The sequence below is a fragment of the Eurypyga helias genome, unplaced genomic scaffold, assembly GCF_000690775.1.
Source record: "Eurypyga helias isolate BGI_N326 unplaced genomic scaffold, ASM69077v1 scaffold3597, whole genome shotgun sequence".
NCBI lineage: Eukaryota > Metazoa > Chordata > Aves > Eurypygiformes > Eurypygidae > Eurypyga > Eurypyga helias.
In genome coordinates, this window is record NW_010259612.1 from 6,369 (window position 1) to 33,278 (window position 26,910).

General features: G+C 40.6%; 1 protein-coding gene across 1 annotated transcript in view; it reads right to left on the reverse strand.

The window, feature by feature from the left end:
* Nucleotides 1-766: 766 nt before the first annotated feature.
* SPAST (spastin) overlaps nucleotides 767-26,910 on the reverse strand; it is a gene marked incomplete at its 5' end in the record, with an annotated part of 32,938 nt that continues 6,794 nt past the window's right edge. The window contains 14 exons of the mRNA XM_010154693.1: nucleotides 767-1,933; nucleotides 3,543-3,583; nucleotides 5,457-5,527; nucleotides 7,821-7,900; nucleotides 8,546-8,588; nucleotides 9,407-9,486; nucleotides 11,620-11,711; nucleotides 12,244-12,319; nucleotides 12,845-12,916; nucleotides 14,128-14,202; nucleotides 16,999-17,092; nucleotides 17,409-17,539; nucleotides 18,541-18,728; nucleotides 25,731-25,826. Coding sequence (XP_010152995.1) covers nucleotides 1,811-1,933; nucleotides 3,543-3,583; nucleotides 5,457-5,527; nucleotides 7,821-7,900; nucleotides 8,546-8,588; nucleotides 9,407-9,486; nucleotides 11,620-11,711; nucleotides 12,244-12,319; nucleotides 12,845-12,916; nucleotides 14,128-14,202; nucleotides 16,999-17,092; nucleotides 17,409-17,539; nucleotides 18,541-18,728; nucleotides 25,731-25,826 — 1,262 coding nt within the window. The remainder of the gene's footprint in view (nucleotides 1,934-3,542; nucleotides 3,584-5,456; nucleotides 5,528-7,820; nucleotides 7,901-8,545; nucleotides 8,589-9,406; nucleotides 9,487-11,619; nucleotides 11,712-12,243; nucleotides 12,320-12,844; nucleotides 12,917-14,127; nucleotides 14,203-16,998; nucleotides 17,093-17,408; nucleotides 17,540-18,540; nucleotides 18,729-25,730; nucleotides 25,827-26,910) is intronic.

Sequence of the window (26,910 nt, forward strand, 5' to 3'; positions counted from 1 at the left end):
GTCATACTCTTAGAAGGCTAGAAATGGTTGGGTTAGACTACTTCAAAAGGCATACTAGCATAACAATCGTCTCCTGCCAAGGTGTTTTTAACCTGAAGATCAGTTAAAAGTATTTCTGGTTCAAAAACACCAGAATCCCAAATCATCCTGCATCTGTGCATCTCCAAAGGGTGACAGTTTCTGCTGTTTAGTACCCAGTACACACAGTGAGCAGAGAGTTCTCTCTGGGTGTTACTATACTGACACGGTATCCATCAGCTAGGGATCTTTTTCATTCATATATATATATATAAAATACTATTTATAGTCAACTTTCAGGTGAGCAGTCCCAGAAATATCTGGCTTACTCCTACCAATAAGAAAAATAAGTTAAATGAAAAATTAAAACCCCAAATTTTCTGTTAAGACCAAAAGCAATCAAAGCTCATAACTCAAATCCAGCTCAGACAACTGTAAACAAGACGCATTTTGGTAACATTGCTAAGTTGGGGAGTTGTCTTGCAAAAAAAAAAAAAAAAAACCAAACCCAAAAAACACACCCACCAACCCAAAACACACACAAATGTGCTCTAACAAGGAACTAGCGTTCTGCCTTGCAAACACTCCTGTTTAACCCAGGCAGAATTGGTAAGCCAGCTGTCACGCCCTTGGAAGTAAAGGCAAGGATGTTCCCCTTTATTACAGTAGTTAAAGGCAATCGCTTAAGTGGGGGGGTTTATAGCTTGTCATTTATATAATAAAATCAGTTATTTATACAAAGATGCAGTTTCTTTTTAAAAAAGCAGATCAGTTGAGTGTTTCATACTTTAATATACAAACCAAACCATATGAAAGCTATAAAAACATTAAGGTGTGTCATGTATTAAACATGTAGCCTCGTATCTGAACGCTTACATGTGCAGATTAAAAAAAATTATCACAATGGAAATTTTACTGTCAATTATCATGAACAGACCAAAACACGTCATCTCTGAAACTTGACAATTAGCATCACTTACTCTCTCAAACATCAGCTGGGCTTCAAGCTGTACCCTGTAAGCATAAGCTAACACTCTACCGACGGAAGCGTTACCAAATGTGTTAAGAGAAAATACTGCCAGTAAAGGAATGTCTTAGTCTACTCTTTTATTTAATAATTTTTTTTTTAAAGACAGTCTGAATTGGTTTTATAGGGCTGGGTTTTTTTTGCTGTTCTGCTATCAAAGGTCTTCTTTAGAACTGTTCTGTGAACTGTACAGTCACATTACAACTGAACAAAAAGACAAATAATAACAGACCAGCTGCTTTTTACATTTTAATAATAATTCCCTAATGCTGTTCTTCCTCTCTGCACAGGGAAATTGTTTTATTTGGCACATTAAGGATAAAAAAGTCAAAAACTGAAGTTTACGAACCTCCAATTGCAAGTTAGTAGTTATAAGGAAGAAAGCCAGACAGCAGTGTCATGGCAAAATTAAAAAAACAAACAAAAAAAACCCCACACACAACACAGGGAAAAGGTTTTCCAATGATCAATATCATCAGAGCCTTCTAGCTGAAATAAAACACATACATTATTATTCAAACCACAATCGGATTGCTAGGAATCTTATCTCAAGTCCTACTGTGCTCTTACTTACAGTGTGTAAATCCTCACTAAATGGCAAGGAGGCTTTGATGAACACATTTCACATTGTGTAGTTTTTTTTCTTAACTCAAGTTTTAATGCAGATACTTAAAGATCTGTAAAGTCCTGTAAACTCTGGCTGCTTTCCAGTAACCTGTACCAACTGCTCCTCGGGCAGCACTCTGTTTCACTTCCAGTCATGTTTCACACTGTGGTATCCCCAAAGTCCTTGTTCCAGCGAATATACGCTTCCAGGGTCTGAGGGCTCAAACTGCGCTTGATCTTCTTCAAAGACTCGGTGAAATCCGTCAGTTTGATATTCCTCATCTACAACAGAAAGACACCGAGATCAGAAGTGGTTTATGCAGGTTGGTTTATTCAAGAGGTACTTCAGTACTCCCTTTTCACAAAACACCTTCTACGAGGGCTTCGTCTTGACGTTGGTACGGAACTGTTACAGCGAGAACCGTCACCCACTAGAGCCACCGCAGCACAGTCCCCGTCGCTGGAGGCTTTCAAGATGTGACTGGGCAGGGTGCTAGATAATCTCATCCGGGTTCCCTTTCCCACCGAAGGTTGGGCCAGATGATCTTTCAAGACCCCTTCCAACCTGGGCTGTTCTATCCCTCTATGCAAACCTACCCGTGCTTACCGATCGGAATCGACTCACACCCAGTAACCAGGATGTCTGCCTCGTTACCAAACAGCCCACGAGACTGCGCCGTCGCTTCCCACTGCAGGAGGTGGTGCGAGCTGGCGCGCGGGAGGGCACAGCACCACGAGCAAAGCCTAAGACACGGGATTTTCCAACGCATTCATGGCATACTGCTGCGTCCCAGGAGAGCAAGGCCCTGGAAGTTCCCGCCCTTAGCGCAGTTGTACCCAGACCACGCTGTGCTGTCAGCCACGGAGTCCTGACTACGGAACGCCCCGACTGAACACAGGCCTGTCGGCGGTTCGCTGAGGACGTGGTTACAAGCCGAAGTTTCCCATATAGAGAAACGCCCAGACGTGACAGGAGAGAACCAAAGCGTGTGGAACAAGCAGCCACGTTACAAAAGGAGTATTAACATTACAACCGGAGAAGATTCCTGCGTTTCTCTGGGACTAGTGTTTATGGGCTGCTGGAGGGAAACCAACTACAAATCATCCCAGATGCACCTCATCTTCCTGCAACAAATCCTTTCAGCTTATCGTAGCCTTAGCCATCATCTGTGGCTAAACGCAGAAGGCAACAGGGGAATTAAGTTTTACTTCATCCTCCTCTGCGTAACTGCGGTTTGCACGCACATCTGAACGGAAACCTTCATGCACGGGACCGATTTCTTCCTTTTCTTTTGATGTTTAAAGATGCAATTTGTGATAGGGAACTCTTTTTTTTGGCTTTACGATGTGAAAGAACGGCGGTATTATACATACACACAAACAAATCTGTTTTAAAACCCCTCAGAGGTCTCCATAAGATGACTTCTTTATATGAAGACGGGGGGTGGGGGCGTAGAAATAAAATAGATCCTTTGACATAATACTTCTGGGAACGTTGGAGGGGGAATAACACAGAGAAAATAAAAGCCAGGCCTCCGACGTCATCTGCCAGGTAACGGATGACGTTGCAGTTTAGTGCCAAGGAAGAGATGGGACAGTCAGCTGAAACGGAGAACCGCAGAGACTTACTACTGAAAAGCAGAGGTGCTCTTAAGCCCGATAACCAACAAACCACAGAAAGAAGCTCGGACATCTGAGGACAGATTTTCTTCTCAATCAGTGCTTGTAAAGAGTTTTCTTCAATGAAGAAGTAATCAAAAAGGGTAATACCCCCAAAAGAATTAGGCTAGGTATTTTGTATGATACTGTGTGTAAATAAAGAAACCCTAAGAGTTTCTGCTGAGCGTGCATTCTATTCAAGGGGGAAAATACAACTGCTAGAACAGCATACCTCACTGGCAGACATGTTCTTCACCTGTTCTGGTTTTAATTCTGTAAAAGTAAAGGAGTATCAGTGAGTAAGATGACTTTCACCACTTTGACAACTACAGCATGTTAACAACACTTATTCTGAAAAATGCACAGCTAAAAATTATACCTCTCTGCCTCAAAGTACACTCCTGTACAGGAAGGTAGATGGTGTTTTTACCTCCCCCTTCACCAGCTCCCCGGCCAGGCTGCTGCCACACTCAATCGCTGCAGGTCTGGTATGAAGTGGTAGCAGAACTACTGCCTTCTCTCTGAAGTATGGGGAGCAGTACACACGCCTAACAGAGCTGCCTTCCCCCACATTAGTTCTGGTACCGACAACGCCCCCTACCCCTCATACATGTCCAATTTTCAGGAAACAGAAAGGTATTGTCAGCCAAGAGCACAGAAACAAAATCCGGCAGGCCATGCAGGAGTGCTTCTTGCTCTGTGCAGCACTGGTGGAACCTCATCACTCCTGTGTCCTTCCCCATTTTACCTTTTCACTTGCGGTACCGCTACAGTACAGACATACTGCAGCAAACCTTTCGCTCTGAGGGTGCAAGAACAAGCATCTGGACAGGATTGGCAAGGCTGGCATTAAAACACAATTTAAAAAAATAAACTGTTTTATATGCAAGCCACGAGCAGGTGGAAGAAATAAGCGGCACAAATTTCACAGTTTCTTCTCAAAATGGACTTGCACATGAAGTGCTCTGTCAGCAAAGTATAGCCTGCACACCTGACTACATACATTATTAATTCAACCACTCTAAATACCTTCCAAGCCTTGGGAGGAACGATGTCTCTCCTGAGAGCTGTTTAATGCAATTCTGTTTCCCAGCTATTGTGCAGGACTTGGGAAAACATGCCTTACAACTTCAACAGCTGAAAGTAAGTGGGTTAATAAAACCCAACTTTGAGCAGCTGCTTTCAAAGAGATAGCGCACTGGCAAAACTGCATGCTACATGGTTTCTGACCCAATTAAAAAAGTATGACAAAACACACCCACAAAGATCGCACAGGCCTCTCCTTCCCAGGAATCATTTAAGAGAGTTGCAACAACTTTTATTGACACATAACAGGCTGATATTACAGAACACTTCTGCTCTAGCTGCCTTGAGGACCTTTCTGTCGGGTAGGACAATGTATCTGCAAACAAAACCCCTAACATTAAAGATTTACCTTTTCTTCACAAAATCCCACTACTGATGTCCACTAAACACCACCAGCCCCTTCAGATGTGGCTACTGGACACGTACTAACTAGCTAGCGAATGAGAACGGAGCAGGGGTGGGATGGAAAAAAGCATTCCCTTTGCATTAAAATTGTGGGGTTTTTCCAAGCTGGAAATGCCAGGGGGAGAATGAATATAGGTAAAACTCCACTTGAGTCACAAGTGGCATCTGGATTGCAATTCAATATTAAGAAGATTTATAAGTAAAGAGAAAGCTATGCCATTCAAACCACACCTAAAAAACCCCAAAACACAAAATTGGTTCTGTTTCAGTACTTCCCTCCTTTACACTCCAGAGGGATCTGCCCACTTTATAAAGACAAGTAATGCAGCCAGAAACTGCTACTCAAGTAACCATTTAGATACAACTGCACTGACCAACCTCGGAAAGATGCACTAGTTAAAAAACCCCACAAACGTGAAAAACACTTCACCATGCCTTCCTCTCCAGACACGAGAGCTGCCTTGTTTCATGTGGTGAGGTACTGACGGGTTTTGCATAAGGTATGACTTGCAAAGTTGCTATTACAAGGAACAGCCTGAAATCCCATCTGAAAAGCTCAATTTCAAAAGGTTAAAAAATTATACATGTGCAGGACAATGTAATATCAAGGGCACTGAGGTTTTTCAGAACGTAAATGCAAAGCTACGCAGCTTACCTCGAATAGGGCCCAGCGCTGCGTCCTTCGCTAATGCGGTTAGATCACTTCCGGAGTATCCGTCCGTCATTCTTTATCAAGCGAAAAAGTGGGGGAAAGGAGAACGAAAAACTAGTAGTGTTTTAATACTGCTTCTGATTAACTGGTATCTTAATCATCTGCAATTAAACTGATATGGTTTGTAGCCGGTTTTGGTTTTTCTTAGTTTGCTGTAGATTACTATAAACCTGAACACTCCAACGTCCTGCTGTCCTTCAACCCGATCAATACAATGAGAACCCAACACCACACGCTTGTTATGATGTGATCACATGACCAGTTTTCCAAATAAAACCGTGTACGCTTTTAGTTGACATCGGAGCCAGACAAAGGGCAAAAGCAGGCATTACTTAAACAAATAAATTTTAAAAAAATTTAACAGTAGCATTTTGTTTTGAGAACAAGTGATAGTTTTGCAGTACGCCCTCAGTGGGAAGCCACGGTAGCAGTTGATGAGCGGACTCCGGGCAGTACAAAATACTACTAATGCAGAAGCCTCAATACAAATATGAACAGCAGACCCACTCTGCTTCGCCAGTTACAATACAGACAGCGCTGTCTCTGGGGGAAGACGTTTTCCATGCTGAAGGTTTGGTACCAGAAGGGCTGTACTCCAAGCGCTGGGCAAGCTTCTCAACTCTCCTGTTTTATCACCTGCATTTTAGCAGTGTACTCAAACAGCCTCCTATAGTTTACACATGATCTCCAGCACAGCCAAGTCTGACTCACCAACCGATTCCAACATTAAAGCCTAAAACTGGATTTGGTAATGACCGAGAACCAACCAAGGGGCTTGGAGATGTCTGCCACAGCCCGAGTGGTTATTGGTTAGGGAAATAATATCGTGTAAGTGTGCAGGTATTCTGTAAGAGAACTGAAAGGAAGATAAATTGTGCTACCTGCTGCGGTTGGTTTGTTTTTTGTTGTAAGCCTGACAGACAGCGAAATCATCCAAAACCTCAGAACCACGGGAGGGGTGGGGAAATCAAAGCAAGGACCCAAGGTCTGTGGGAGCTTTTCCAGAACCACACTTGATTTCCAAGTTAACTAATTAAATACTTGGCAGGTTAAAGGTCTCCACTGAATCAGGAAGCTATCAATATACACTGAAATGTAAGCAAAAAGTAGTAGTATGGGCTACCTAAAGCAAAATTTGGAAACAGAAAAACACCACCCAGCTTGTAGAGCAGTAGCTAACTGCAGCAAGAGCTTCCACAGCTCAGTCTTCTGGAGATCATTTGTTCTGTTATAGTTTACACAAGAAGTTGCAAAGAGGGGAAGGAACACAAAACCATGAAGGATGTTAAATACCCCTCTCTTCTGAAACAAACAAAAAAAGATGGCAGATGAAGCAGGCAGGACCCTCAACTTTTGTATTTCCTCTAAACCTTTGGAAAAAAGGGTCTAAAGCTGCATTTGTAATTTTGTTCATAACCTTGCAGTTAGAATTCAAGACACTGCCCTTTTCCTCCACTTGGCTATTGCTGCAGCCTAAGTACAGCCTGAGCTAGTATCCTTTAGGTACAGGCAGAACTTACTCAGTTGGATATACATCAAATTTCTGTAACGTTACTAAGAGGCTGACGAAGGCTACATCCTTTGTCATCCATACAGTAGGTTCCTGCATACCACCACAAACAGAAACAGAGACTCAAGTACATCCACCTGCGTATCTCACTCTTTTTCACTCCTTCCTGCCTGAGGTGTTCTACCTGTATTTTTATCTTAGCTTCCTTCCCACCCATGACTTTTCATTTCTGAGGGTGACAAACAGCAGTACTGCGTCAACTGTAATGATGAAAAGTATAAACCAACTTAGTTTCATAATAGGAAGGGCATTGAACCCACATTTCCCAGTCAAATATGAAATTAAAAGTAATTTGAAGTTATCCAGCGCTTGCTCTGCTACATTGGTTAACACCTGCAACAAACCTAGCAACAGGCAAGCAAAAAAAAGTTGTTTTTGGTTTGAAATGCATGCTGAGTACAAATCTGGTACTGCCTGTCTGCATCAGGGAGGAGAGCTGGAGTGCTTGGGGGATGGGTGAAGTGTCCCCCTCCCTCCTCAGAAAGGAAGAAAAGTGCTGATGAGCACGTGTCGACCACAGAAACCCAGCCAGTAGGTATGATGTAAGGATATATATGCACACACCGGCTTTCATACAGCCTGACAGGAGACCATCTTCCCAAAACGCATGCACTTCATTCTCAGCAAGGGACGTCACTATCTGATGATTTACATTAGTTACACTGTGAATTAATGAAACAGCCCGAGTGAATGCAGTAGAGGAGTATATTTATTTAGCATCATTACAAAGTACTTACCTAGCTAGTTGCGCCAACTCTTTTTGGGTCAGTGGACTTCCTTGCTTGCTTAGGAGATTTTTTAGCAAGATCAATCTTGTCTGAAAAAAAGATACATTTATTAGATGTGGAACTCATTTGCATGGTACACTCAAAATTCTGTTGCAACAAAACTCCCGGTCTGTCAGGTTCGCTTTTGTGCCTCACTAGTCTACACCTGCCCATAGTGCTTTTGCGAACAGACACCACACTGTCATCTCTTCAGGAGAAGGGACAGGGGTTCGGTAATCATGAGATCAAGGGTCAAACTACTTCAAGAATAATACATTAGAATCCTCATCAAAAGCCCTAATCTGCTGGTGAGCTGAAAAACATTAGGAAAGCTACTTTCATCCTTTGCAATAAATACTCTTCTCCGACCAACCAATTGTGCTCCTGCAAGCCCCACTTGAGACTTGTCTGCGCCTGCCAGTATGTAAAGCAACACCTCACTAGCCAAGAAATACTGAGTAGCTACTACCACATCTGCTACTAGTATGTGTTTAAAAAAAAAAAAAAGGCAAAAACTTCAGACTGTTGCCAGAATTGAAGCACAGTGTACGTGGCCAAGATGGGCCAGAAGTTAACTCACAGAACTGTAATCACCCACTAGGGCAAGTTAAGAATAGTCTATGAAATGTATTTTATGCCTTTTTTTTAATGAATTGATCTTAAAATGAGGAAAATGCATGGAAAATAATACTTACTTCTTCATTTGGTAACGACACATATACCCGTTTGGTGAATCGTCTAAAAAAAAAAAAACCAAACAAACCCACAAACCATAAATATAACACACTTGTTTTTAGCACATACAGATCTAATACTTGGTTTGATAAATGTCAAATTTCCACTTACATCATCAACCTCTAGGGCATAGAACTACAGACTAAAAAAACCCAAACTAAACCAACAATATGCACAAGCCACTGGTGTCACCTTACTCTTATCTGAAGTTAAGAGACTCCTCCCAGACAGGGAAACACTCTGAAGGTAGAAACACCACTAAGCACTAGCAACAAAGTGAAGCATCTCTTCACTGTACACAGAAAGTCTTTGGAATCACTAAAAACATGGTTTATTTGTTCAGGCACTGCTGACATGCCTATTTTCCTCAATCAAGAATGAAAAGAGAAAGAAGTATGAGAACTTGTAGCAAAAAAAGTCCTAAGGCAAATCTACAGCAAGATCTGTAATTGAATGGGACATAAGAAGTCCAATATTCAAAGAAATACTGGATTTCATTAGTCAAGGTTCTTCCTTCACCCTGCCACTGAGAACCAAATAATTAAAAAGTAGTGTATAAGAATCAAGAGGGCTGTAAAATGCTGACTGGCCTCAACCGGTACTGCTGGTTGGACAATCCCAAGGCCACCACACTTGTGCGGGTGTATCCCAGCAGAGAAGAGACAGGCACCTCTTTGAGAGGTTAAGTATCTTAACTTGCCACACAGCTTTTGTTACTTGCTCCAAAACTTAAAACAACCAAGTCACTGAGTAGCAAAACCTGTTCTTCATAACCAACATCCTGTTATTGTAGTCCAACAAAGGAAGAGACATCTTGATACCGGAGAACAGCATCATCAAGCTCCTGTGGCCTGTTTGTTGCTCCCATCACAAGTATTCTGTCCTCTCCAGAGGACTGCACCTGCATAACGTAGGAAGGCAAGACAACTTTCAGTTTACATCAAGTAGTAATAAAACACAACCGTGTATTCAGCACACTGATGGGATCTTACTGTATATGCTTTTTGCCCCCCATGCAGTTAGCTTTAAAACATTCTTCAGACAAGTGTAAGGTCAAACTAGGAAAAAGTAAACAGAAAAAAAATAAGGAGGAATGTAAACCTAGAGAAGACTAAAAAAGCACTCCGAAGTTTAGTCATCCAGAGATAATTACGTTTAAAAAGCTAGAGTCTCTGCTGTTGTGGATTTTAACACCAAATGTTGTTTTGAAGCCTACAGAGAGAATTAAAACTCAATATTAAGGTACAGGCAGAACCACAAAATCAGATCAGAGATTCATCTAACATGGCTCTCACAAGAAGCTCATAATCAAAGTAAGAAGCTCTTCAATAGTACACAGGCACCGTAATTTTCCCCCCAACTCACTCGCAATTGCAAGACTTGATTTTATACCCAAGAACATGGAGACTTAGAGATTCCAGACCTCAGAGAAAACATTGGGTGAATAGTAACACGTCTCTGGTACCCAAATGTCCAGTCCTTCATAGACTTCAATTCATTGCTGCTGTACCAAGTCCAAAAATCTCCCCCAAAAATACTGTATGATGTAGTTACAGCTTGATCCAAAGTATGCTAGCTTACTGATTAGGTTTAATTTTCCCCTTCTCCTTTTAAGGGAAAACTCAGTGTGCGCACACGTGTGTGTGTGAAATTACATTATTCGTCCCGATTCTCCCGCTTTGGAGAAGTTTTTCCTGATCTTGTTTCTCTATATAGTTATCTTCTCCTCCTGCACCCCATTACTATTGCTTCACCCCTGTAACAACACTCCACTGGCACAGTGGAATATAAACGAAGAGTGTTCAGTGCAAAAAAAACCAGTGCTGTGTGATAGAAAAACAGTGATATTCATTTGTTTCTCACCCCAACTATGAAACCCAGTTTCTTTTCCTGGGTATTACATATAAAATCATAGAATCACAGAGTGGTTTGGGTTGAAAGGGACTTAAAAGATCATCTATTCCCACCCCCCCTGCCATGGACAGGGACACCTTCCACTAGACCAGGGTGCTCAGAGCATCTTCCAGCCTGGCCTTGAACACTTCCAGGGATGGGGCATCTACAGCTTCTCTGGGCAACCTGTTCCACTGCCTCACCACCCTCTCCGGGAAGAATTTCTTCCTGATATCTAATCTAAACCTCCCTGTTTTCAGTTTGTCCCGTTACCCCTTGTCCTGTCACTACAGGCCCTTGTAAAAAGTCCCCTCCCAGCTTCCTTGTAGGCCCCTTCAGGAACTGGAAGGCTGCAATAAGGTCTCCCCAGAGCCTCCTCTTCTCCAGGCTGAACAAGCCCAATTCTTGCAGCCTTTTATCACAGGAGAGGGGCTCCAGCCCTCTGAGCATCTTCGTGGCCCTAAATATGTGCTATTGAGTGTATTTTTACTGTGTCATGTCATCTCTGGGTCACAATGCCAAGAAAAAAATATGTAGCTCAACAAAAAGCATACTAATACAGAAATCGACTCTTCTCATGCGTCAGAGCTGTTTATACCCATGATCTGAAGTGTTTTAAACTCTCATCCCTCAAGTCTCACCTTACCCCTTGATATTGCATGCTTTTGTAACACACAGCCCTTACAAAACCAAAAAGACCCTACTCAAAAACCATTTAGTCTTCTTTTAGTTTGCCAGAATGGAGACGTGCTTCACCAAAACATGGAACTGCAATCAAGGATTCAACTCAGCCTGACCCTTGTGTCCCTCTTGCTTTGTAAAAACATCTGTTCTCAGAGCTCCTATAGTTTTGACATTTGTTACCCTTTCTTCTCTGTCTGCAGTCTTTCGGTCCATTATTTTCAGCTCATCTCCAGATTACTACCTTTCAGCCCAGGCTGAATTTTCCAGAACACCACAGTACGCAGGTGAAAAACTAACAGCAATAGAAAAAAAGCTGTTTGGCAACCAAGGTGAGGGGTGAGGAGGGCAGAACTAAGCCCCAGCAGCCAAATCCTCGTTGAGCTTCATCTGTAGCTTGTACTCACCCCCCTCTACATTAGCCAATTCAGTTCAATAATATCCAAGACTAAATACTTACACCATCAAATTCTATTAAAAATTCTGTTTTTAGACGCCTACTAGCGTCATGTTCACCTTCGCGTCTTTCACACAAAAGGCTATCAACTTCATCTAAAAAACAAAGAAACACCTTTTAATTAAGCACACAACATCAAAGTCTTCATATTTGCCAAAGTTCTTTTGCTAATAAAGGGTCCCAGGAAGAAAGATCCGATCTTTATCCCTTAGGAGACAGACAGACCTTAGGAAAATTTAAAAGCTTATATAATGTGTTGTCCTTTGAATATGTAACACCAAACACACAGGAGAAGGGGAAAAGAATTCTCCTGCTGATAATAAACTGCAGCTCAGGATAAGCAAAACCCACCTCCATGTTAGAAATTTAATATATACATGGACTCAACCCATAAGGGTAGTACAGCATTTGGGTTTTTCAGGGTATTTCTACCCACTATTAACACCAATTAAATACATAACAGTAATCTAGCATGCTCTGTATGAACTACTGATTAGCCAGCTGGTCATACCCGAGACACAGGCTCTGCACTGCAGAATTACCTACAGAAGTTTACCTGATGACTGCAATTTAGTAAGTGAAAATATTTACGAAAATACACAAATCCAACAACATATAAGGTCTTACCAATAAAAATGATAGAAGGCTGAAGTTCTCTCGCTACTGCAAATAGAGCACGCACCAGTTTCTCCCCTTCACCTACCTAAAACAACAATAAATTGGTTTTGGAGGGGTTTAGAAAGTGTTTGTTACAAGAAAGCTAACATAAGAACCTACAGAAAACCTTGCTAATAACCATCCACACTCAGTCCATTCACACACGTTCAGAACTTCACTAGTTCAGTATTACATACAACAGTATTGGTTTTGTCTTCAAAAGGAACATTACAGCTTCACTTATGATCACAGTGGAATTTAAGACATTTTGGTGCTTCAGTTATCAGAGTGAAAGGGAACTGAGACCAACTTCATTTACTTTTTGAAGAAGAAAAAACCCACAACCACTCACCTGTATGACAGCCAGGCTCACTGAACTACAAAAGCCTTTGACGTTGAGTTATCACAAGCACAAACTAAATTTTTTACTTCACAAGTCACTTCTTTTGAAGTGTTACGTTCACTACAGGCCAACAATTCACCAAAGACTCATGGGAAGACTCTGGCCGCCTTAAACCCCGATTACACCATGTGTCTTTTCAGATCAATATAACTGCCAGCTGCTACTTACGTATTTTGAAGTTAGGCTCGCTGCACTTATATTAAAGAAAGTGGCATTTGATTCCGCAGCAACTGCTTTGGCCTAGGAAAGGGGAAAAAAACAAAAACTATTTTTTAAAACATCACACTGAAGATACCTCTCTGCTTCTTTAGCCAGCACTCATGTCCTGATGGAGGATTCTAAAAGCCTCTACATTCCTTCAAAGGGAGCACCTTGTAGATGCTACAGAAAACTTCTGTACAGGCCACTTATACATTAGAACAGATAAGCAGCCAAATTTCCAGGCTCCCTTAGTCTTCTCTAATCACATCATCTCCATAGCAACCTACAACTAGCTTACCAAAGAATACAAGTCTCCACCTCATTTCAACGTATCCAGAGTAGACATCTGAGACAGTTCTAACTAATTTAGGCTGACAATTTAAGGCAGCAGTTATGTGGGTTTTCTTCCTCCTTACCCTACCTATACAATTTTCCCGAGGAAGCCTAGGAAAGCATCAGTTCAGCCAGACTGCTCGTGCAGAGTACCCTCTTCTTCAACAGTTTCCTGCTATTCAAGAAATTATGTTCCCGGATTATACAGTTTGATTTTAGTGATTAGCAGTCATGTTTCAGTACACAAAACACAATAGATGAGCCCAGGCGAGCTGCTCAACATTCACAGCCCTGCACCTCAGAGCTGACCCAGCACCACAGGGAGCGTGCAGGCGCAGCCACGCCACGCGATACAGGACGCTGTGCCCGGCTCAGCTGCATGGGGACACGTGATGCTCCCTGGCTCACGCACTGCCATTTCACTCCAGTTCCCCAGACCCCGCACGTCAGGCTGAGACAACAAGCGCTGTGGAACTGCCTGGCTGCTGCTTATACTCTTTGCACAGCAGCGTGGAAGTGAGACAACCCCCGTCCCTGCTACCATGCTCCTTCCCCATTTCCAAAGTGCGCTTCTGGTATGTTTTAGTGGCTAGCAGACCGCTTGTGATTAATCGCTGCTGTACACAAACGATTAACCATGTTACTTTTGCTCCCTCTGAAAATGAAACTCGGAATTGCCGGTTTAAGTTCTAAAATACTACTTGCAACACTGCAAAGAACTAAATGGAGAATGCTTTAGCAATTCCCTCCCCTGTAAAATCCTCGGTGAAGAACAATTTTGCATTTGTGTATTAAACTGGCACTGTAACACATATCCAGGAAGAATATACAGGTTATTACTAAAACATCCAAGCTGAAGCCACCCCTCATGGTTACAGTTCAAGGCCACCAACTCATCCATAAAGGGATTTTCTTACCAACATTGTCTTCCCGTTTCCTGGTGGGCCAAACAGCAATAAGCCACGTGCAGGAGCTCTAAGTCCTGTAAATAACTGAGAAGTACATCATCATAAGTCACCTCCAAAGACTTAAAACGTTGGTTTAGCTTTGCAAGAAAACAGTTTAAGATTGAGGAACAGCTCACTGGCTCATGGTGGTAGCAACAGCAGCGGTGCTACAACAGCACAGGTTTTTAGGGAACTACATCCTGTTACTACCATGACCCAACCTCGTGCACGTCCTGTCCCTATTGTTTCACCACCCAACAGCCACGATTATTCTGTGCAGAGAGGCACTGCAAAAGGAGCATAAAAGGCAGGAACACACTCCACAAGGCAGAGCAGCCGAACAAGTTTAAAGCACCAACAGCATTTACAAAGGGGAGAACGCAGGTGTGTAATAAGAATTAAAGCAATGTTCCTACTAACTCCATATGGAAAAACTCTTTCATCTTTTCTTTATTAAGTGAAGCTTAAGCTGAACTAAAACTATTTAAAATACTACTTATCAACCCACTGCTTTCTCTAGATGCTACTGATAATCACCTCCTCCCTCTCACTTTGCATCGGATTCATCCTTCCTGCGCTACAAAATTGCACCCATCGTATACATCATCACAGCAAACAAACATACAAATTCTCCTAGAGTACAACTTATCATTTAGTCATTCCTATAGCATGTTTTCTCCAGGGCGTTGTCTTTACCCTTTCCCTCAAGAGTTTCACGGTTCCTTTTTTGGCCTCACACTCACCCTCCATTCCAGCTTCTGATAATTCCAACAGCCAACCAAAAGGAATAGTAGGGAGTCTCTTACATATACACACCATGTCTCAACACCACTGTCGGGAGGCACTCCTTTCCGCAATATCCATGATAACAAATGGCTCCATCACCAGTGTAGCACTTCTTCGATGACTGACAGAGCAACGTGTGTTTGCTCTATTATTCCACCATTCACGGCACTGTTTGTGCTTGACTTTGCTTGATGGCTAAAAACAGTTATCCCCCATGATCCTATTTGTTGATACGTCCCACCTACGTCACAACCGTATTGCAGTGTTTTAACCTGGATAACTACACTCCTCAACTGTTGCCGCTTTCCATGCTGCACACCACCTCCTGCCTGACTCCTTCTGTTTGGAGTCATTCTGTGGGAAATCCCTCATTTTAAAGATAGTCCAGACCAAACCTATAACTCTCCCTCACCATCACCTACACAGTTCAGCTGCCAGTGAGACACATGGAGTTTTCAAACAGACTAATCATACTAAGCATGGTCTGAACTAATCACTGCTGTTCTGTTAGCATCTTAGCTCCTGATATGGTTGCAGCCATGTCCCTAGCCAGTGTTTTCTTTTTATTCACCTCAACTCTTGCTCTCCTAGAAAAATACCGTCAATTGGCTTGTTTAAATACAAACTTGTGTTCAAAACTTCATTGAGGTTAAAACTGAGTTAGTATTTAATTGACTAAGTATTCCCTTATAGATGCCACATCTACCATGTTCATTTACAAGGTATAAAACCAATCTTTTTTCTTCCAAAGAAGATTTAAAAATACACAGGATTCTCCGTCCCTGTTATACCTCTAACTACACCAAGGTCAGGCCCATTGCTAGCTACAGCAATACAGAGACCACCTTACTGAAAATACCAACTGCTACCAAAAGAGTCACAACTATTCCAAGCCCCACACCTCCAAGACCCTCCCACCCAAATGACATACTAAAGGCCCTGTAACAACAGAGATGGTACGACGACGTTTTCTTCTGCATAATACCAGAGCACGCATATTTGACACCAAAGCTTTGTTTTCCACAGGCCTAGTATTACTGTGACGCTATGCCAGGTTTAGGGTTTCTTCCCACAACATTTCAAAACCATAAACAGCACTATAGGAAAGAGGAAGGCCACAGAGCAACTCCAGTCACCCATCAACGTGACAGAAGAGACCCACAAGCAAATAAAGAACAAACAGCAATTCTGCTTTGATAATCAGCACTGCAGTAAATCATGGCATGCAGTGTCTGCAGGAATCCAGCAACTTTTCACAAGTCCAGCTTTAGAAAATGACCAATTTAATTTTTAAAAATTAAATGGCTCAGAAAATTCCAGCAGTATATTCCAGCAGGCCTCAACCTAGGCAGTCACAGCAGCTGCTGTGCCACCTATGATAAATAAAAGCCTAAATGACCAACTTCCACTCAGCCAAGTAAAGAGGAAATCCGCTGCCAAGTGTACCTCAGCGTGCACTCAGAGTACGCCTCGGTGTACTTGCTTGTTCCCGACTTCACTTCTTCACTTGCCCTCCTGCTGGGAGCAGACTATTCAGAATGTCTAACCAACATCCACCCAGAGAATATGACCACAACGCCGATTATATTTTTCAAATCAGATAGTGTCATGACTTAATTTACCTATACAGATCTCCTCTGTTTCACTCTTCCAATTATGGGTTTTGTCCTTTACGTGTCCATACAGGGTTGGACAGGCAGCTCTAACTATCCCGAACAGTCAGCCTCACAAATTCTCGGGATTTTTCAGTTGGTTGGTTTGGCTTTTTAAGGGTTTGTGGTTTGCTGGGGTTTTTTGGGTTGGGTTGTTGGTTCTGTTTTTCGTAAGCTATTGCCTCAGTCACTTTTTCCAACACTGACTAACCAGAAGATGAAGAATTTCATGGTAGCATTTTAACATAATTCTAAATTCTCCTTTTCCAAGGCAGCCATTGCCACACAGTTATCAACAGCGATCATAACCAGTGAATACAGAACTCAAGAATCACCACATCATGTGTGAAGCACAACACATTTCTTTGATTCTGTGACAAAGAGATAAAATCCAGATGCTTACCTCAGGCCTAAGAGAAGGAAGAATAACAATTTCTTGCAAAGCTTGTTTAGCCAGTTCCTGCCCTGCGATATCATCAAATTTGACAGTTGGGCCACTAACAAAGAAATGGAATACTAATTAGTCTAACAATGAGATACTCTTCAGCTGCAGCTGACTAATTTAATGCATTTGATTATTTATACAGAACCCTTTTGAGGAACTCTACAACTTATCCTGCTAAGCATTTAAGAAGATAAGCATTTCCAATTTGATTTTTCATCCTTTTGCCAAAGTAACAACAAAAAGCCCAAATCCAAAACAACCCCCAAACAGCCCACAATAAAGAAGAAGTACTAATTTTCATTCCAAGTGGACCAAAACTGTACTGAATGGTTTGCTGCACTGAAAAGGCTGCTTTTCTTCAGACTTACCTATCAACAATTTCATTTAGGATAAGATTAGCAAGATTACTGTCCACATTTCTAAATATCTTCAAGTCTTTCTTTTTTCGAGGAGCCGTGGTAGGAGTAGAAGGCTTATTTGTTCTATTTTTAGGAGCAGCCTGGAGAGGGGGGGAGGGGAGGGGGGAAAAAAAAAAAATCAAACAAAGAAACTAACTCAATGCTTTTAAAGCCTACTACTAACAAAATTCCTTTTAGAGTTCATAAGTTCCAGTAAAACCCAATACGTTAACACTGGATATTCTGATTCTGCATTTTACTACAAATCACACCATCATATTCAGCTACAGGCAGAACATCTTACAATCCAGAGGAGAGAGTATTTTTTGGTTTGATTTTGGTTTGGGAATTTTGTGTGTGTGTGTGTTTAAGATAAATACAATTATATCTAACTTCAGCATTTCCCCCACCAGCATACTCTAGAAACAGAACATCACAACTGCTTCAGATTCTCAATACCTATAAGCATACTCTGCTAACAGGCCATTTAGAAGCCTTCTTATTATAGCAGCACTAATGCTTAACCACACTGATGTTCTGTCCATTCTACTCTTTATTCTACTTTAGTGTGGGAGTAGCAGGATGGAAAGAGATGTGTCAAAAGTAATGGAGCATTTTTGTGCCATATTAGTATTGGATTTACTGTTTTATTTCAGGCACAATCTCACCGTAATTTTGTTTTCAGTGTGGTTACAATACAATCTTGTGTACGCCTGCGTTGGAAGAGAAGGAACCCATGGGGGCCAAAAACCTGTAGCTCTGGAGTAAGCGGGGTTTTTTTCCTCCACCTTTTACATACTGGGAGTAACATTTATTTTTCTCCTAGATAAGCTTCCCTCAGTTTCCCATGCAATTTTCAAAACAAGTATCATCATTTATTACTGCGATCACAATTAAAATCCCTTTGTCCACGCAGCCACCCAATGCCCTCCGATTTCTGAAATCGGCTCTGCAGCCTAGCTCAAGGGGCTTGGCCTAAAGGTATTTTTTCCAAAAAACCTTTCTGCTACTACAATACTGCAAAAGGCAGTAAATCCAAAATTTGTTCTGGAAATTACACTGACTTTCCAAGCGTATACTGCTGTATTTGTCCTTACCATACCTTATGAGTTGAAGCTGCAGGATTAAGTGCTGGTCTAGACACAGAAGTTGTTGATATCCCACTGTAACTAGGTGTTCTGTGGTGACCTGAAAGGCCTGTGGATCCCGCTTTTGCAACAGTTTTTGAACGAGGAAGGGAATTACTGGTGTGTGTTAATGGATCCTTCTTTTTTGGAACCGCTCCACTTTCTAGAATGAAAACCAACCTCATGAGAACATTTTCAGCAGTCATACTTTTACCATCAATTCTAACTATAAGACAGTCTCATTGACACATATATTATTTTGCTGTAAACTCTATTATAAGTTTTTAAAGAGGTTTAGTACTTAAGGGGCTATTAACTGTAGCTTTCTCCTGAAGCTTTGAATGTTTAGGAGCTCTCAAAACCAAGACTAGTTAGTCATCCTAGAAAAGCTGGAGACAGCCAAGTCCTTGTAACAAGGGAAGAACATCTATTACTTGCAACAAGACACATCACCAGCCAGAAGATTTTCCTTCCCAATAACTCCTAAAAATACTCATTATAATACTCCCCAAATTTAAAGCCATTAGGTTCAGAGCATTCATTCCTTAAGTGATGTTAGCAAGCTAATTAATGTTACCCAGCACCTTTCACACAGCAGCTTTACCAAAGCACTTTAATTTGGGAAAATTAAGTTATACCTGCAAGCAACTACCAACAGCTTTTCCTTACAACTTCAGTGCACTTCAGGAATCTCAAGATGTAATGAAATTCTGAATGGACAACTCTGAAGCAGCTTACCCTCCTAAATTTAAATTTGTCTTAAAATATTGTATTATACCACTGAATTCAAACACCCCCCCACATTCCACTCGCATTTCTCTAACTCACCTCCATGATGGAGCAGGAAGGACCCAAATTAGGTGACAGATAAAACTTAACATATTGGCCACAGGTGATTAAACTACAAAAGGCCATTTTGGTCCAGAGTAAGTGAAAAAGCATTTGATTTCCACATTCCCCATAAGAGACACTGGATAAACTAAGTTTCCTTGGCACAGAAACGGCAGCGGTGAAACATCACAGACTAAGAGGAAAGAACGCGATACAGCGAGCAGACACGTTGGTCAGGTGGTTAACGATTAGAGCACAGCATCAGATCATGGGGTTTTTGTGGTGGTAATACAGTACTGGAAGCTGTCCAGTCCAGTATCATTGTCTGCAATGGAAACTGTAAATGCTGCCTTATTTTATATCCCTTTAAAATAATTAAGGAGCCTTTTGATTAGATAAGAGAAATATGGTGTCAGAGGTAAGGAAGCTCAACATGAATGTCAGCTACAGGTTTCTTCACTAAGATTTTGGAAGTCTGCAACTCAGTTTGACTTGTTACTCTTAAGCAATGGGCCAAAGAACTGATTTTTAAGGAAGTTAATTACTTTATGAAGAATTTATAATACTGTAGTTCAGTGAAAAATACATTCAGTAATTTTGAATGTTGAATTAAAAAAAAAAATCAAATAAGAATACTTCAGTGAAACAGTATCATGGGAGGATCAATTCCTTACTACCATGTTCTCAGCCTCTTAACACAAGTCTTGCATACTACCAGGAGCAAATTACACAGCCTGCAGTTATCCAGGTGTTGAACTACTTGGCTAAGAAGCTTCTAAAGCCTTTCTTCAGTCACAAATCTACCCCTTTTAAGAGTTACAGAAACTCTGCTGGGTCATCATAAACAATGCTGATATACTGATCTGCAAAAAACCAAGGGAACTTGTAAAATATAATTAATTACATTTACCTGTAAGGTATTGCTAGTAAAAAAAGTAACAAAATACCCAATACCAAAATAAAACTGGCTACTGACTACATTCACACACAGACCCAGAATTGGCTAAATTCACTTAAGGCATTCCTACAGAGGAATTTCCAAGTCAAAAAGGTAGGCATACTTTGTAACTTTCAAGTTCAAAAAGCAGTATATGAATCAATTAGAAAACCCAGCTACTCAACGCTCTGACTGGGCCAATTTAATCAAAAGGTGGCACTTTGGTTGGTTGGTTTGGTGTTCGGGGGTTTTTCCCCTCCTTCAGCCTCATTTGCACAGCTGGCTTAAAGCCAACACGGGAAGGCTTCAAAAAACTAGACTCGTTTTTCTCCATCTTCTTCAGTCTAAGTTGTTGCTCAATTATCACACTTTCCCAGACCTACCTCCATCTACTGAGAACAATACACACACATTGCAATTTTCAGTATCACAAAGCTGCACACATAAGGACTGTTTCAGGAAGCTGAAAACACAGGGCAAGGGAAGGGAAAAGAAAAAGATTTAAATACAAATTACAATATACTCTAGCTGTACTTCCAGGAATCAAAACCAAGTTTAGGTATGTTTTGTGCTCAGTCCTGACAGGTAGCACAGGAGAAAGCACAGATGAACTACTCTTGAACATAGTAGTTCAGTGTCAAGTCCAAAGGGAAGCTTCATTTTATACACAAATTTACATTGAGGAAGTAAATAAAAACGTGATCTAACTTTTCAGAATGACAGTTTATGTCAAGTTTACCTACTTCTAAATGATGAAGTGTTTAAGAGCACATGCCTGTCTCTGGTCAGACTGAGGGCCCCGATCATTTCATTATATAAAATACATATTTTGCTGTAACAAATGCAAACCTCCCGAAACACACTTCTTACCATTTGTATTTGCCATCTGCTGAAAGACAGAAAATATGCTACAAGTGGCCTTAAAACTTTTGTAATATATCCAGCAGCCTTTTGCCAAACGTTTGCCATTCTGTATAAAATGGTAAGGAATTGCCCAGAATAGGTTCTAATCACAAAGACAGACCATGGTATTTTGTCAACTGTATTTGAAACACTGAACGATTCAATCATCTATGTCATCCATACTTGCAGGATAGTAATTAGGGTCTTAATCATTTTGATTTTACTCTTTAATTCTTGACTGGACAGATTAATTAAACTTCAAAGCTCCAAGCTAACACCACTAGATCATACAGAAATAATATCTGGTCCTGAAAACATCCCTGCAATTTTAATCTGTCATCCAAATATATACACAACAAAAAAAAAAAATAGCAAACGAGCAAGGAACACAATTTTGTCTGGGGCTTTCTATTGGTTAAATCGTGATAAGCTGCAGACACAGGTGCCCAGTTTCAGACTCCCTTACAGAAAAAAAATATTAAAATGCATTTATTATATTTAACTGTTTTTAAAGGTAAAGTAAGGATATGTCCGAACAACTTCAAGAGAAGCTTGATTATACTACACATCTGGAAACACAGAACACAGCCTGGGAAACAGGCAGCTCAAGCTCACTTATTTAATAAGATAACAGCACGCTTTGCCTTTCTAAAAAGGAAACCAATTATATTTTCTTTTGTGCAACTAATACTGATTAAGGCACATCTTAATAAGCAGGTTTCTGCTGTTTTATAATCTTAAGCATTAAAAAAAAAGTTTAACTCAGCAGCAGCAGTTCCAGCACTGCAGAACAGCTTCCAGCCTTTAGTTGTGAAACCTTACAAATCATCAGGGAATATTCCTCAAAAATTCCTTATGTATACCAAGTGATAACTGATATAAAGTGCTCAGGAGAGGTTATTATATGTGGTCTGTGGATTCCAAGTTGGGGGGGGGGGGGGGGAAATCACCAATCCAGAACTGTCTGTAACTTTATGTATGTAGCTTGATTAAAAAAAAAAAAAATCTTTAAATTGCTTAGTTACACATTTTCTGCCAATGTTGCAGAGCAAAGTACATGCAGCAAATGCAGGACTGACAGTAATTCAGGATCAGCATTCACAGTAGCTCTGAAGTAGTAATTCCTTCAAAGATTGTATTTAGATTTTTCAAATAAGTATATTCAAGTAATAAAAACTACCCAACAGGAAACTTCAGCAGCGAGGAAGGACCTGTTCCATGTTCCGAATGGTAGCACAGCTACACAGATCAGGGACAGTTGTTCTCCTTTCTGAACTGAGCGCGCCATGTCAGTCAAACACCTACTGTTGCCAAATTACAGTGTTAAACACGATCTTATTGCTACTTGTTCTTCTACTTGGAAAACCTCTTAGAAAACGTCCATTATTAACCATAGAATTTTTGCAACTTAAAAACCACTGCCACTGTATGCCTACTGTTAAAGGCATTCTGGGAAATACTTCCAAGTGAAAACGGAGATAAAATACTAGCTACTTGCACAGCGCTAGTGGTGTTTAGCGCTTTCTCTGATTGTATACCATGCTGACATGTACATGTTAAATGTAAAACCATACACTGGAATTACTGTAATACTATCCATATCGTATACCCAGTAAATTCACAAAACTCAAACACTGCCTTCAGCAAGCCTGGCATAATCTCCTTCCCAAACCAGATTAAAACAACACACAATGCAAAGGAAAACATGCATGTCTGAGGGAAAATAATACAGATACATTGGTTTATATCTATTATAAAACATATTATATTTATCATAGCTAATTTAAGACTGCTAAGAGGACAAGAGTGATAGACATTACACAATAAATATGTATTTCAAAATAAAGTTTTAGGTCAAGGCTACTTGTTATTACTCTTAAGACACTGTGTAGCCTTCTGAAACTGAAGGGCAGGCGATACTGCTGTAATGAGGTCTTACAAAACCTCATTATAAATCTATCAGATACATTTTCAAGAAAAACCTCTAGCTATTCAGGTAAGTCAGGAAACTATGAATGAGGGAGACTGGAATAGGTAGTTATTTGTGCTAGAATCAAGTAAATTGGTCTGAAAGGCTTCCTTCTTGGAAGAAGGAAGAATCTCAAATAACAGTCTGGAAATACAAAAGTGTGCGGTACAGCTGTGAGTACAGAATATCAGACAGAATTAAGCAAAGACATGTTTAAAGAAAAGCACTTTGTCCAAAGAACACGCATAAAAAGGCACTTTCTTGATGTTAAAACTATGAATGACCATCTTTCACACCTCATAAAATCCAGGACTTTTAAAAAGCCCAGCCTGATTAGGCAACAGCAGAGGTCGTAAGTACATTATGTGAATAGAAAAACGAAGCTTATGCCAGAGCACCGTGGCTCAGTATCTCTGCAGTACCTCTACTTTCTCAGTCCTCTCATCTCAGGTAGTCTGCAAGCTAATTTTGTACAGTTTGCCAAGACTGTAATCTACTCTGTATTTTTAAATGATTGCAGCTGTTGGTGTGAATATACCATCCTCGTTACAACACGTATCAATTAAGTACTTAAAAAAAAAAGCATAGCACCAACGTGTTACCAACCAGACTCCCTCCCCCACACCCCAAAGAGAGACAGAGAGCTTGAGAGAGAACGAGCATGAGAGAGTAGGCAGCAGCCAATTAAGAAATTCAGACATCAGTTAACAGGCTGACTTTGCTGGTACTATCAGGGACCCCACCGCTGCAGGAGAACTTCAGTCTTTTGGGTAAACCTCTAACTTCCACAAGTCGTGAATCTAAGTTTACCTTTAGCAATGGAAAAGGAACAAGCCTCTTGAAGTCTTGTTCAGGCAAGCAGGAAACGCCTGGTACCTAACCCTCTTTTGTGACCTGCTCTTTAGTCCTTCTGTCTCTGCTGACATCCCACCGAGGCTGGTCAACGAAAGCTTCTCCGTTAGCACACATCCCCTTCAGAAAGTCAGAAGCCACTTTCTGAGAAAAAAAGCACCCCCAGAAGACCGTGGCTCTTTGCAGTTGTTTCGCTATCCTTTTCTCCACAGTTTTGCAGAAGTGCTTCAATCATCCATCTTCTATAAATCACCAGGAACATGACTCTAAACAGGTAAATTGACCAACACCAATTTCCACAAGCTTACCAACAGTGGCCACCTCCTGCAATTTCTATGAAAACACCTGTCACAGAACTGGCAAAATGTTTCTCTATTCCCAGTAAATGCCAATGGATATTCTGTGCTTTGTTACTAATGGATTTCAGTAATTAAATTAACACTTTTAAGAGTAAAAGTCTAACCTTCTCCCGCAGTATCCAATTGTGACACATGTTGAGAAAAAGGTACAAAAAATGTATAAAGGGAAGAGTTTAAAGAAAAAGCTGTTCATACTGAACCAGCCTATGTGTATGTATTTGTTCATTCAATCTCTAGCCAACCAGGTAAAAGACAAGAGTTGTACTGGATCATTTAAGGTAGAGAGTTCTCAAGCTCAACCTACATAAGATCTTAATGAAGAGCCATTTTAATGGATTTTTTTTTTTTTTTTACAATGCAGTTAAAAATACCACACATATGGTAATCTAAAGGTGCCTAACATGACACAGTTCCACTACTATAACTTCTCATTAGAAAGAATTAAAAAAAAAAAAAACCAAACAATAAGATGAATTCAGAACTACAAATAGAGCTAAAAAAAAATAGTATGTGTTTACACTAAGTCTCAAGTTCAGTTACTTCAAAAACTGAATACTGCTGTTGACTCAGAGGACAAGCTTCACAGATTCCATTGCTTCTCAGCTCTCTATTTTATTTAAACTCATTACAGTCTACTGTATGGATTATCAGTTGTGACAACAGCTTTTTGCTGGCTTAAAACATTCCCCAAAGACAACTGTTGTCAACACAACTTTACTCCTTACGTATGGACAAACAAGTTTACTTCTGGTGTTTTAGTATCCCTGGTGTAGTCTTCTGGTACAGGATAAAAACCCCCTTCTTCGACAAAAAGCAAGAGCTGGGGTTTTTGCCCCCCTTGTTTTAATCGTGTATCATTTTCTCCAAGTAAAATACCCTGAAATTTAAAGCAGCTTAATGCAAACGCACATTCATTCTCACAATATCATAACGAATGAACTACTTATGCAGGCACAATACATAACCTACAAATCCTACATTGACACTTCCTAAAACAGGTTTAATTTCATTCCTTTAAAAATATAACATGAGAAACATTTTCTAAAATGTTTTCTTAGTTAACTACTTAGTGTCTAAGTAGCTTTGGATTCTAGGACAGTCAGTCTAAGAGAGAACTGAATACTATGAAATAAAACAGTGTTGCCAAAGTCATAAAGGATGGAATGGATTTTATATAATGTCTTCAAAAACAGAAATACAAAACAATTTTTAAAAAGTTGGTAGGGCCAGAACATAGCATTGCATATTTTTCCCTGTAACACACCAGAAACTGAGAGGCATCCCCTCAATAGGCGCTGGTAAAACCAAACCCACCTGACTGGAGATGTCCATTGCGGCATGCCAGGTTAGTACTGTCATTATAGACCTCCATTTGCGGCTTGGAAATTTGCAAAACTGCCTGCAGCTTCTCTACATAGTAGACAGAGGGGAAGGGAGGAAAAAGGACAAAATAAACAAACAAAAATAAAAATGAACCGAGAAAATTTATGTATGTTGAACACAAACGTCAAGTTTGGCTTTGTTACACTTGATACAGGGTTAGAGATAGGAGTACTTCTGTCTATTCTACATCTTTGGCAAAATCAGAAGAAAATTCTGTCAGTATGAGCATGACTGAAAACACCTTTAAAACTAGCTACATACGGGTGAGTTAATTAAAATAATCTTTCCAGTCTAGTGACTGTAGCTCCTTCCCGAAAGCAACGGTGAGGATTAAATTCAACTTCTTTTACTAAACATTTGTGTTAACCCACTTCAGTCCTCCCCACAGTGTTACTTTGGACCAACTGCAAGAAGTCATCAATTCCCTGAATATTAAATGTTCCACTTAAATAGTAATAACCGGTCACCACTTTACAGAAACCTCAACTGCTCAAGGAAAACACCATATATACATTCCAACGATGTCTTTCAAGATACCTGTGTAGAAACAAAACTGCCCTGAAATTAATAAAATTGTCATGCAAGCTGTGTTCTTTAAGAGAATTAACTTCAGAAACATCTCTGTACAAGATTTATAAGATTAAAGATTAAGGAGAAAGAAATTAGGAAGTAATGATAAACTAGCCAAAGCACAAGTTGAAGAAGTATAAGGCTGCAAACAACACAAACCAAGAATTAAGTCTCAGGGCTATTTGTTCTCCTCAGCTCACCTACCATTCCTGAAAAGCTTTTCCCACTGCAGTTAAAAACCTTTAGGCCTTACTTCTGGGGTGCTTTGCAGTCTCTCCCACCTTTATTTCACACACACACACCTTTTTTGTGAAAAAAAAAAAAAAACCAAAAAACCCCACAGTCTGTAAGGATGCGAGGCGCACATTGTCACACTCCCCCTCCTTCCTCTGTTTTTTTTCCTCCTCACCCTCAAGAGAGAACAGTACCAAGAAGCTGCAGGAAACCAGATGGCCAAGTAGAGGGGCAACGTCCTCGGGCAACATGAAAGCACATACGGCAGCAGCAGACAAATTCTACCGAAAATGCGCACCGCCAAGAT